The sequence below is a fragment of the Malurus melanocephalus genome, unplaced genomic scaffold (assembly GCF_030028575.1).
Source record: "Malurus melanocephalus ecotype Western Australia unplaced genomic scaffold, MMel_1.1 scaffold_684, whole genome shotgun sequence".
NCBI classification, from domain to species: Eukaryota; Metazoa; Chordata; class Aves; order Passeriformes; family Maluridae; genus Malurus; species Malurus melanocephalus.
In genome coordinates, this window is record NW_026623916.1 from 275,127 (window position 1) to 289,013 (window position 13,887).

At 37.9% G+C, this 13,887-nt stretch overlaps 1 protein-coding gene across 1 annotated transcript in view; it reads right to left on the minus strand.

The window, feature by feature from the left end:
• LOC130584239 (disco-interacting protein 2 homolog C) overlaps positions 1-12,525 on the minus strand; it is a 113,975-nt gene extending 101,450 nt beyond the window's left edge. The window contains exons 1-6 of the mRNA XM_057384090.1: positions 12,480-12,525; positions 10,140-10,265; positions 9,100-9,309; positions 2,892-3,023; positions 1,409-1,528; positions 253-450 (exon numbers count right to left, since the gene is read on the minus strand). Coding sequence (XP_057240073.1) covers positions 253-450; positions 1,409-1,528; positions 2,892-3,023; positions 9,100-9,309; positions 10,140-10,265; positions 12,480-12,525 — 832 coding nt within the window. The remainder of the gene's footprint in view (positions 1-252; positions 451-1,408; positions 1,529-2,891; positions 3,024-9,099; positions 9,310-10,139; positions 10,266-12,479) is intronic.
• Between the last annotated feature and the right edge of the window lie 1,362 nt (positions 12,526-13,887).

The following is a 13,887-nucleotide window of genomic DNA, read 5'->3' on the forward strand; positions in this document are numbered from 1 at the left end:
AAAGGAGATTTTAATTTATAATCTGTTATTCCATGGGAGTATTTACTGGGCTCTTTTCCTCTTTCTGAAATAAATCATACTGTAGCATCTCAGCAACCCATACTTGGACATCAACAGCTTCAGAGTTGCCKTACCCTCTCAGAAATGAAACAGATGCATCATTACAAGGCTTTTTATCACTATCAATTTATGCATTTCCTACACACACTGCACGGAACGTACAAAAGCACAAACAGTTTGAAGAGGGCTCACCATAAGTGAGAATATACAGTGGTTTTCCATTGGTATCCATAGTGGTTAGGCAAGGAGCTTTCGGTGAGATGGTCCCCCATCGCTGCAGAGCGGCTTCCAGGGAAGGCGGCCAGTTTGTAACCACACCTAACTGCTCCCCACGCATAGCCAACATCTGAGCTCCTTCTGGCTTTGGCTGGTTTGGATCTGGCTGTTGAACTTATGGTTATGAAAAGATAGACAGTTACCATGTAAATTCTATACCTTGTGTACACCTGTGTAATCAAGAGAATAAGTTACCTTTGCAAAATATTCTGAAAACAGTAACGCATAAGAAGGTATCGAGAAGCAACAGAGACATATAGCAGAATAAYTTATTTTTAACTTCAACACACATCAAGCAACTGAAGCACCTCAGGAACAAAAAGTCCTTGTTCTTACACTAGTTCAACAAGCAGGGGAAGAAACTGCTGAGGCAGCATGCATATATTTATCTTCAAAATAATAAACGTTTCTTTATTCCTAGGAATACCATGGAGAGAGAGGAGAATACTTTTTCCTGGGAAAAATGCAGTAATGAGATGAACTGAAGAACTACTGACAGAAACTTACTTTAACAAGTAACAGATTGATTTAAGTCATGTTCTGTTACATGTTTTCTTACAAATTTCTGTGAAGACTATTTAAATTTCCACATCCTGGCAAATCTTAATTCTCAAAGCACTGGTCTTTTTTTTTTTTTTGAAAGTTCCATTAATAGACTTTATCCTTGTTTCTATCTTAGATTTAGTTAATTTTTCATACTTCACTGTTACACAAAGCATGTGGAAAATATTTAATGAGATCCATCACTAATAGATTTTCTCATATTGGTGTTCAAAAGCAATGGCTGCAACCCACAGCTGAATATGCTCAAAGCAAAGCTTCCCTGCACTCTCTTCTGTCATTTCTTTGTGACCAGAACCAGGAGCTGAGCAAACAAGAGAGACTTTTGACTCCACAGCACTATGGCCAAGCTTACWGCAAGCAGATTCCACTGAACACCAATGTTTTTTTTTGGTACTTGCCAGTACAGGGAAGGGCTTACTTGGCTTTCTAGAAAGTCAGCGCAAGAGACAAACATTTTAAAGAATTTTAATAAGCGATCCCCAAACCTTTTGAAAAACAGTCATTTTACCTTCTAACAATTCCTCAAAGTCATCTACAAAGAACTCTCGTAATGGTGGTCGTTTGGGCCGTTTTAGTGTATTGACCAGCTGCTGAATCTTTGCTGACACTCTGCTGCTCACCGGTACTCCTGCAGGACAGGGATCAATGGAGACATCAGTCRACGGCTACGCTGAACCCACCAGACTCAGGTGGGGGGAGAAAAAGGCTGACTGCAAGGCCACCACAACTACAGTTTCATGCCATACCCACGACTCAAGGATTTAACATTAAAACATATACTATAAGCAAAAAAGAACAGTGATGCCTAATGTAAATAAAACCAATACAATGATGTCAGAGCAAGGTTGCAAAATTAGAGGGGGGACAGCACACAGAGGGAGAGAAGCACAGTGGAAAAAATGTCCCTACAGCAAATGTCAGTACATTGAGAGAACTCTGGTCAGTGAGAAAACTGGCACTGCCCCCCCCCCCCATGATCATTGGCCATACCAACATTGTCTGACTGTACTGCAGCTCCAGTGAGAAGTGGTGAGGAGTGTGGGTCATAGGTTCTGCCCCATCATTTATTCTGGGTTATTTTTACACTGCAGGGGATGCCTGTCCAGTATCCCTCTTAAACATGGTTCACATCTTTGTATTACTTCAGCATGACCCTTATCCCTTGAATATCCCTACAGCCAATCCCACCAGCCAGCAATCTCCAAAGGGAGAGTGCTTGCCCATACAGCACTTTRGAAAACACAGTTCTGAGCAGCAGCCTGGGGCAAGGGGCATTTTTATAATATAATCCCATCAATCACCTTCCCCTTCCTTTTTTCCAGTAGAGTGCAAAGACTCTCCAATGCACATGTCATCTGTTCTTCAACTAATAGCTTTCTGCATTGCAGGAATTTCAACTTCTTACCCTTCCACAAGGTTGGCTCCAAAACTTTTACCAAGTGATGTTTAGAGCTGAAGCTACTAAGTTTAGATGCAGTACACTTGGTCAACATTTCCATGCTGTGCTGAAATATTGTTTGGTGAGTTTTAGAAAAGAGGAGTGGTAAATAAGGAAGGGTTTACAAATAACTGTTTTTCAAAAAAAAAACCCCAAAATAACAACTCAGAGAATAAAACTTCAAACATGCCTATTTTCAAGATGTAGCCATCCTACGACGCCACATTCTTTGCCATTTAAAAAAAAAAAACAGACTAGCTGTAACCAGACAGCATGATGATTATAGTAAATCTAAAGAGATTATCTGGGTTTTTTTGCCGAACAGTTTCTACAGGGAGTCAGGTCTGCTGATTAAGAAATATTTCTCTATGTTGTCTTCATTGATATCACAGATTGTTTTAGAGCTGTAAAGGTGCTGCAACTTTGTGTTTGCAAGTGAAAAGTGCCAGGAAAAAAACAATGAATAAACCCAAAAAACAAGAGCAGATGCGTACAGTAAAGACTAAAAAGGTCAGGATACTCCAAATAAACCCAGTTTTGCTTTGTGACATACCATCACCAGTCTCCATGAGTTCAGCATTGCCGTACTTTGGTGCCACCCGTGCTGTTGATCCTTGTGGTCTTTCTACTTGTATTGAGTGTTCTGAGGTGTAAGTGGTAACATCTGGAGGGGCAGAATGATTTTCTGTGAAAAGTAAGTTAAAAGGTTTAACCATGTACCTCTAGTGTCAAAGGGCAGAAAATCAAAAGGCAGAGGAAAGGAGACCATTTCATTTTTCTTCCCCAACATCTGAACAGGCATTAAAGTTAATTCACAAAATGATTGTACAGAACTATAAAGTGCAGTTAATATCATTCTAATAAATAATGTTTCCACTGATTAAAACAGGGCTGTGTAGCTGCAATCACATAAGCAATAGGCTAAAAAAATGATACAATTCGATTGTAGGTTCTCCACTGACATCTGATTTTACTTAAAGCTCGTGGACATCTGCAAATAGAAAAGATCCAGACAAATACACTGCTGGTGGATTATTGTGTTGGTTTTTCTAAGTAAAAAGAACACAGCATGTTGTCAATCACTTGCAAGCGCCAGTACTTATCACTTTCATAACCTCTGTATTTTGAATATGTCAAGTTTAGTTAAGAAAGGAAAAAAGTCAATCATAGCAGGTTCGGAAACCAGAGGCAAGAAATAAAATGTAAAGAAACATGAACTTTGCATTCTTCATGGACACTTGCTTGTCTGCTATTTTTAGACAGAGATATTTCAATTCTTCCGCATAACAAAGCCTTGCCTTCCAGAAGGCAAACACAATTTGGTCTGACTCATGCCAGCCCTGCTGAATAATTCCACAGAGCTAATCTTTCTCTTTCATGGCCTGATAACTCAGCATGCTACCACAGTTTGTCTTACCATGTTTTCAAGTCTGAGTCTGTATTTCCTACATATTTGTACTATTTTTATAGATTGTCTCATAAATTTTTGCAGGTTTTTATCCACATTAGATTAGATGGAGATAAATGCCACAAGCAAATAACARCTTTTCTCTCAATTGACATAAATGATCCCCAGCAGCCTCTAAGTTACAAAAGAAGCTAGGTTYTCATTCTACAGAAGTAAGGAGAAATGCATTCGATTTTACAATAGGGTAAGAGTCTTTCAAAATGCAAAAATTCTGGGAAAATGTCATCGTGTTCTGATACTGTTTTCAAGATGTGCTTTTTGCTAAACCTGTTCTGTAAGCATTATGGTGCCWTAAGTCCTAGAACACCAACCTCTACAGTAAATTTCATTTCAACCATAGTTATAAAGCATTTTCATGAGTTTTGAACTTTGAAACACTGTGATTCTTGTGTACTCAACCCCAAGTTTATGCACCATCAACACAGAAAACGAACTTTTTTGCCACACATATGGGAAAAGGATGCTATAATAGACACTTATTTTGCACTTATTTGAGAGATAATCATCATGAAAATTTAAGACCTGACACTAATGTCTGCAGCTGTTATTTAATGTTTATATTCAYGAACATCCTAAGGACTTAGTCCTATCACTCAATCATATTATCTGGTTGAGGAAAACACGAAAACACGAAATGGCTTTTATTGAGCAATTCAAAAACATGTTGCATTCTACAAGTGTCCAGTTGAGCTTTTGCTTYTGATCACGTCCATTGTTACAATTTTACTGAAACAAACACCTTATATTGTGCTGTAARTGACTAATTGAAGTACAATAGATTGAACAATGAAGCTTATGCTGACAATAATRTCTTCACTTCAAATTTATTGTCATTATCAACTATTTTAGACTCAGCACGATTTTTTGCCCTTTCCTGCTTAGTGGCAAGAGCTTTTTATAGATCGTGATTGTATTACTCAATAACTAAGTCAATTTAAAAATGCTGATGTTTTTCTTTTTAGTTAAAATGCAGTTTTACTATGCATATGGGAGATCATGACTAAGAAAATAATTGTACTTAGTAATTGTACTTAGTCAGCTATTAGTAACATGAGAAATTATTTTTAAAATGAGCTCTATTTGCTTACATCTTTCCAGTGAAGTATTTCAATCTTTCAGCCTTTACAAGGCAAAGTAAATTGGAGTTAAAGTTTAATTTTGTTTTTAATGCATGGGGCAGAAGATAYATGAGCAGGGATGCTCTCCCTTCAGAACTCTGCACTTAAAACCAAATTCTTTTTTGTTACACATGGTGTTGAGCAGGGTGAAAGAACATAACAAGAGTCCTGCTGTTTTGTAAAAKGGTCTCCTTTTGAACATACAGCACTTGAAGCTACCTAAAAGAAACTCTCTTCCCAAGGCTGCCACCACAGGTTCGTCAAGGAATTCTAGTGCCCTGGATGCCCAGCTGCCATTTACTTTAATCCAGAAGAAGAGGAATATTAACATTTGTCTTGACGTGTTCCTTCACAGTATCTGCTTAACAGATGTTCCATCATGGCAATATTTACAGCTCCAAGTTTCATCCATTAGATTCACAAATCTTCAGTYGGTTTGCATCTCAGAGTCGGGCTTGGAGAAATGAAAATCATATAGAAAAAATTTGCTCCAAATGACTTCTAAAGAAAGAGGTAATTGTTATATTATGTGAAATGTATCCTTTTTTTTGTATAGAACAGTCAATCCAAGCTTTGGCTATGGATGCAATCTGTAGAGAATTGCCTGGTCTTATGTGAGGTAACTTGAAGAATTGCTTGAGTATTCCTTAAGAATCATGATCCTAACACATCTGTTCATTAAAAAGTAGAAACTGTGACAGCTGAATGACTTCAAAGCACTTCCTCCATAAATGCAGATATTTGAGTSACCTCCTATCTCCATCTCTTCCAATATTCTTGCATTAGAAGATCACAGGCCGAACAGCTGTTCCCAGTTAAGGSTCTCTTCATTTCTGCCACTCGAATGACATCATTTACCCCATTTCATGAAGATCAGAAAGGCCCAACAGAGCAGAGCATGTTCATGTAGGGACAAAGAATGTGCATGGACAAAGCCCCAAGTCTGAGGAGAAGCAGAGAAGCAGAGGAATAATTTCAGTGGAAGTCTGGAAGCTCACATAAGCACCAGGTATTTTAAAAGTCTCCAGGAACTCAGAAAGCATTCCTGCAATACTGTACTTGAAGAAAATGCAGCTGTTACTCCCAAATAAGCTGGTTCTTCTGGTTGTCAGGGAMGGAAATCCAGAGTCAGAGATGCAGCTCTTTCCATTAGCTGGGTTTTTCTTGTATTGATGTGTAGGTGACAGGTTGTATTTTAAACCAGTCTCCTGTATAAATTAACATTCCTCCTCAGAACACAAGAATTTTCAAGTTGTCTGAAAATGATCAGCCATCCTTATGGCACATGTTTTTATATTTATTTGACTAGCAATCTATGTAGCCTTTAATGTGGATAGAAGCCTTTGATTTTCAAACAGAAACATATTTGAAGCRTATAAAAGAAACATTAAATGCACCTATAGGATCAAAATGTTGAAGTGAGATGATTAACTTTATACAGATTTACAATCATAGGCAAGCACYGAGTCACTTTCATTGCACGAACTTTGGGGTGTGCTTTTTTATATACATAAAAATCCCAACCATGTAATATCAACAAATGAAAGCTGGAATATCTTAGAAATATGCACAGGACTGGCCCAAAGAAGGGTCAGAAYATTATTTTTTTAAAGATTTCAATGGCTTGACCTCTAAATTCAAGCATTACTGAACACAGCTGTGATACCTATGCCAAACTATAGATTTTCCCTGCAGCTTAATGCAGACACCTGAGCAYCTTAAAGCTGAGAGTAAATATTCAAATGATATCTATCCCAAAGTAGAACTTTTGCCACAATAAAGCAGCAGCAGTCAAATTTAATGAACAGTATAACATTAAAAGCATATCATAGCTTATGCAAATTTTCCAAATGATTCACAAAGATAACTCTGACAATATTATAGCCAAAGCTTCTCATCAAATCCCTTTTCAGGCATTTGTATACTTGAACTGGAAAACACCTCCCTTTGATTCTGTCAGGAGCTCTGGAGGTGAAATCCCAGCAGATATCAGAAAGGAGGGCTTTTTTGGGTTATCATTAAGGTCTTCCCTGTTGCACCTTAAATTTGTAATTATCAAAATTGGCACCTWCAGGGTATGGCCTTACATATTTACAGCTGATTTCCCTCTTGCAGGCTAGTGTGTGTCTGCAGAACAACTCCCTGGACTACACAAACACCAAGCCATGGTAGAATATGTTCTTTGTGACCAAGAACAAACTGTCTCTGGCAGCTGAGGAGCTTTAAGGAAAACGATTACTCTTTTTTCTCATCTTCTCTCCTACCAAAGATGAYTATTCATCTACCATCACTGGCCCACTGCCTTGGAAAGAACCAGGCTTTCTGTAGGAACACATCAAATCTATTACCTCTTAGAATACATTTAAATACAAAATCTACCTTCTTGGATGGGAAAGAAACAAAAGAGCAATTTAATTTCAAATTCTTAAGAATGCAGCTCACCTGTGAAGACACACATATTACARTTATCAACTGTGCAGCTTCTCTAATATTTTAAGTGATTTTAGCAATGATGGCTGATGGCAACTGTTAAGATCACAGTCTCATCACTCATATTTTGTACCCAAATGACCTTTACATTACTACACCTCAACTACTGCCCAAAAGAGATGCAATTTAAGGTATCTTATTGTCAGAAKGAATGAAAATATGCATACACTGTGSTAAGTTCAGCTGCTTCCTTCAAAGCCAAGATCTTTGTAGTCAACAACAAAGCACAATAAAATAAGGATTAGAAATAGTAGTTTTCCTCTTCTGCAGAATACTGCCATCTTAATTTAGCTCTATAATTGCCGTATTATTTACCACAAACTCGGTGATTATAAAAGAAGATTTACTGTGCCAGATTTAAAATTACTAAAATGTCAAATTATAAAGATGCTATATTTAAAGACACATTAAGACTTGGTGTGTGAGTAATGCAACCTTTCAGAGATTGGATAAATTTAATTCTCTATGCTATAATTTCCTGTAGCATTTCAAGATGAAGTCACAGAAAATAATCAAATGCAATGATTAACGTGTTCCAAACTGTATGTGTTGCTAAAACAAGGTTCTAAGCATTCATTTAGCATGAATTTATGAATACAATAAAATTTCTCCCCCTGACTGCAATTCAGCAGTTCCAGATCATGGTGAGAGGATTACTGAAAATACAGGTGTTACATCAAGYTCCATCACAGCAAAAACCAAGGGATATGAACCTCTATTCCAGCACATAAAATCAGGAACACTGAAGATGCTTCCATGTATCTCATTACATGTACTTGAAAAGGAAATGTCAGTTGAGGAACAGTCACACAAAACTGTAGTAAGGCAGTAGTAAGATTGATTTATCTGTTCCAACACAGACTCAACASATTTTCAGTGAGAGCCCAAAATACACACCCCAGCAGGAATATACCCAAAGCAAATGCCTGGTATGATGAGCAGCTGAAGAGTGAAGGGAAAACAAGCCTTGCTTTCCACATATCCAACCAAATAGCTGTCTCATGTTAATAAAGACTAGTGTCAATGGCAACATATTCAGAAATAATGTGAAGCTTAGCCCTAATGGAAAGAAAGCTTTGACTTCCTAGGATCTTTCCAAAGGAAACAAACAAKCTATTAATGATAACAGCTCCCTTCTCTGAAGCTATATAATGGTCTCTCCCATGGAGTATAATCACTAGATGTCCCAGCACAAGTATTCTAAATTCAATTAAGGGCAGAAAAAATATGTTTATGAGTACTGCTGTTAACAGAATTATCAAAAATCACTCAAGCTATGTAATTAAAGTGGTGCAGCAGTGGGGGAAACTCATATGCAGGCAATCCCTAATGATGCATGCACTGATCTTCCTTACTGATGAATCCTACAGAGACCTTTATAGTGCTAAGTAATGGAAGTCATGCAATTGTACATTTTAAGGTATTTGGTAACCAATAGCTAGACCCTGTTTGCCACAGCATAAGTTTACCCCCCAAATCTAAACTGCTATTTTTTTCCCCTCCTGAAATAGGAACATAGGACTTTCTCTCCAGGTAATACACATAAATATTAAAACCAAAGAAGAAGCACAGGAAAGACTTTCATAAGACTTCATATAGCAGCATCAGTTGAATGTGAGAGTCAAAATCCATGTTAAACTGGACACACCCATCTATAAATTGGACACACCCATCTATATACTGACCTATATGTGTTTGAGCCATAACATCAGCTAGTCTGTGTGCAGCACCACTGCCTCCACTTTGTGTYGAGGAGGACGAAGTGGTCGATGTGGTAGAGCCGTGGATCGCTTGACTGATCCAATGTTCCATGTTTATACTCCCCTGGCTTGAGGTGGGAGTTCCCTGGGAGTCACCTTGTACCGAGCCTTCGTCTTCTGAACCAGAAGARGTATCTAGTAATTAAAAACAGACTGTTAACTTGCAGTGCTTTGGGGTTTTCTTAGTAAAAATAAAGCATAGTCACATCTGAAGGAAGTGCCAGTAAGAAAATCTCAGGAAAGTAGATGATGAGAAAAGTTTGTAGCACTGAAAGGCCTGAAACTAAATCAGCTGCTAACTATGCACTGAGAGAGAGCTCTCCTGCTCTAAGGTCATGGCCTGTATATTATTGTACAAAAAAAAAATAAAAAAAAAAGAAAAGGATAATTAAGTCTTCCTTTATAATGTTAAACATAGAATCTTCCGAAAATCTCCAGCCAGTACAGCATATAAAAAATACGTTCCCAAATTCACTTTACAAAGTCTGTGAGACACTTTTCCCATTGCACGAAGTCCACGCCTCACTGAAATGGAAGTCTCGGCTAGATTCAGTGAGTATGAGAAGCATGAGATAAGGGTATTCCAGTCTAGTGGATAAAAGAGCAGATAAAATTGAAAAGGAATGGCACAACTAATTGCAAAGTWCCATTAGAGTTTTAGGGAATAAACCACAAATATGAAAGGAGCTGAGACTATCAGAAAATATGACAAGCTGGCATAGTTTAGGTCCTTGTAAGCCCAAAAGGACCAGTGCAAGCTAAGGTATCACCAAGGKCAAGCAATCATGTGAGTCACCCCTGTTGACTTTTCCACTACTCASTTCACCTTCTCTTCAAACTTACCTCAGTTAAGCTCAGTGATCATCAAATGACATTTCCATTACCATCTATGCTGACAGATTAGCAGTTCACAGCAGCACAAAGAACAATTTTTAAAATTCTCATGAAAGTAGAGAGGTACTCACCTGGAGGCGTGTAGGCATCCATCGATGTTTGCACCACCAATGAACGTCGTTTTGAGGGCATGGGGACTGCCATTTTCCTTTCTTTATGTTTAGCAAGGGCTGCCTGCACTGCTTCTGTGTGGACATCTGGAAGGAAAGGGGTTTGAAGGCAGAGTTAGACAGAAAGGAGCTGCTCTTTGTGCACACAGGACACCTGGTACAGGTTGGCTGACAATACACATTCTGTGATGGAAGGCCAGGAGCACCCAGCACCTTGGAGGAAATGTGGGAATTCTCCTCGCTGTAGAAAAAGCAGCTCCAGTGAGAAGCGCTGGACCAACAAACAAGCCCTTTGAGCTGTATGATATTCCCAGAACAGTGCTGCAGTACCTGAAGAGCAGGAACATCACTTCCCTGGAGCAAACCTCTGTTTAACCAGGAGCTGTTACTTCAGTGACCATCGCTGTTTTCAGTGGAACTGCAGTGYATTAACACTGCCCATTTTTAAATGAATGAGGTTTCCAATTTACACAAAAGTCACACYGAGTAAGTGAACAAGAACATTTGCTTGAAGGGTAACAGGTATGTACAACACTACAACAGAAATGGTAACAGGTTCCTCATTCCCAAATCCTCTTCTCCTGCCACTGTCACTTGGCATGATTCACAGAAAAATAAATACTAAACAGGGTTGGCCAGAGGTGGAACAAGGAAAAAAAGCACCCTGAGCACAGACCTGGTRCTTTGCAGGCAGGTGCTAGACATGGCTCACACCAGCCCACTCTACAGCATCCAAAAGATCCCTTCTTCTTCAGGATGCAGCCAGTGAACAGCTTCTCTACCTTTCACAAGTATTTATAGCTGTCTGCCTCCCAAAGTTTGAAAAAGGCCATTTATCCTATCTTCAAAATATGAGTGACTTTCTGATAATGACTTGTTTTACASACAACTTTTAAATTACTACCATAACTACATATTGAAATAAGTCTGCCTTTAGTTTACTTCCTTGCCCTGTTGGTCTGCCTGTTTCTATGGATTAGGGATGAGATTCACATGAGGAGAATACATGCAAAAGACACAGCAGCCAACAGAAATTCCTCGTGGCTAAAGAAATTGCCACATACATTGACATCTGACATGCTGCCTTTCAACCAGTTGCCAYAGGTCAACTGTAGAAAACACAGCAATTTGGGTGCATAATTTGGCTGTTCCCATTTGAAGCAGGAGCACGGTGAATCAGGTCTAATCCAGAGTGATCCCCCCTTCTGCTGCTGCTGAATCTGCCTGAAGACCACCCTCACAGGCTGGGCTGGCAACACACAGTCATTATCCTGCTCCATTATCCTGTGTGGAAGTGGTGGCAGCTCTGAATGGGCAATTTGCACCAAGAAAAGGAACAGGAAAGATATCTATCTATCTATCTATCTATCTATCTATCTATCTATCTATCTATCTATCTATCTATCTATCTATATCTAAATCTCTATCTCTATCTCTATCTCTATCTCTATCTCTATCTCTATCTCTATCTCTATCTCTATCTATCATCTATATCATCTATATTTATCATATATCATATATCTATATCTATATCTATACCTATCTCTAACTATATATCTATATCTATCTCTATCTCTATCTCTATCTATCATCTATATCATCTATATTTATCATATATCATATATCATATATCATATATCATATATCATATATCTATATCTATATCTATATCTATATCTATATCTATATCTATACCTATCTCTAACTATATATCTATATCTATATCTATATATAGGGTATCACTTTCACTGTGGTTGAATCACATTTGTGTAAGTAACTTATGAGTAACAACCTGGAAGATGACTAGAAGCATTAGATGATAAGCTGCTGATAAGCTGCAGTGTCTCATTTCCRGTAATGGTGTTTCCTATCTTCTGCCAGGATTTAAGCACCTCTCAGTGAAAGTACAACAGCAAAAAGTAAGAAAAAGAGTATTACCCTCTGCTTCTGTGAGTCACTTTCTTTTSTTTTGTTTTAAATCATGAAGAGGATGAGCATGCCAGCAAAGCAAAGCAAGAAAAGCAAACAGCAAAGCTGGAAAACCATTCTCAAAAGATAAAAGAGCCATGCAGCCGATGGACAAAAATGGAGAAAGACTAATGTTATCGTCAACTCAGAGAGAAAATTTCTCGCCTGTCAAGTGATTATTTTAAACCGAAAGTTCAAGGTCTTTCTTATAATTAAAACCTGATGAAAAGTTTATGTGAAAAGTATCAGAAAATTTATGTGAAAAGTATCAGACTATGAAAACAAACAATGTAAGTCTTTACCTAACAGCATGACCCCAAGATAAATTCCTACCTGCTCGTTTCACACCAATGTCAATAAAGTACACAGGACTGAACATGCTCACTAATAGTTTCTTATCTATTAGAGAGGGAAAATTCTTGGTTTTCCTTCAAAGGATAGCAATTAGATATCAAGCAGTTAAAAAAAAAAAAAAAAGCTTTCCCTTTAAAGAAGCTCAACAAACCAACAACCTACAGCCATTTTGGGAAAAGTAAATTTTTTGGAAGAAAATAAACTTCGCTAATCAACACAGGAGGAACTATTTGTATATTATTGTATTTTAACTGTGTCAAGAGGGAGAAGAAATTCTTCCAAAGTTTTTTAAAGGACGACAGCTGACAGAAAATCATTAAAATGCTTAGTGACAGCTGGACGCTGAATCATAACTTGTGAATTCCTTGATTTCTTTTTTGATGCTGTTTTGATCCAAGAAGGTAGACTAATCAGCTTAATTAAAAACACTCTGCAGGGTTTTAATTTTCAAATGAGTACACAGGAGTCCAGGAATTGAACTGTTTTCTTAACAAGGTACAYTCTTGATATGTTTATTTTTAATGGGCTACCATGGAATAAACCACACTATAGATTACTAAAAAAAAAACAAACCCAAAACCTCACAGGAAAGCAAAAACAATGTAAAAGATAAGAAAGTGTGAACAAACAAGAGAAAAGCTAACTGGAAAGAAGGAACATGCACACCTGCTCCAAGCCCAGCCTGCAAACTCAAATATTTAGAACTCAGACTATGGAGGGTACCAAAACAACCCAGGACACGTGTCTGGAAAATGTTGAATAAAATGCACCATAAATAGTCAAGCTCGGGTGAAAAATCTTTGCTTGAAGGGTAAATCTCAGGAACAAAACTCTTGGCTAAACAAAGTCTGYGCATTTAAAGAAAAGGAGTAGGTAAAGAATGAATAACAGCTTGTGTATTTCATATGGTCTTTCTTCTCAATGAAAGCCTTTTGAATTGGTGGGTTCTGAAGGTGCTCTTCAACCTGCCTGGACAGTCTTGTACAGAGTGGGACTTGGTTAAGCTAATGGACAGCACTCAAGCCATCCATGCCTAGAGACCAAGAACCAAAGTATTGAGAAATCAGAGAGGTGAGGGAAAACCAGATTGATACTTGAAAATTACACTTGAAAACAACTCATGAATTGCAATATCTATCCTGTAACCACAGCAGGACAGAAACAATAAGGAGGTTTGTATTCTCAACATATCAAAAGCATCAGCAGGAACATCACATTAGAATTTCAAGCCATCTCTAGTAGAGTGATAATCTTGCAGGTCTGACAAAAGTGTCTGAATTCCTTCTCAATCTACCTTGGCATTTTCAGACTAACTGAACTAATCATAATGTGATTGAGTATTGCTGTAAAACACAGATTTTTCATAAATTTTTCCTGAAAAAAATTG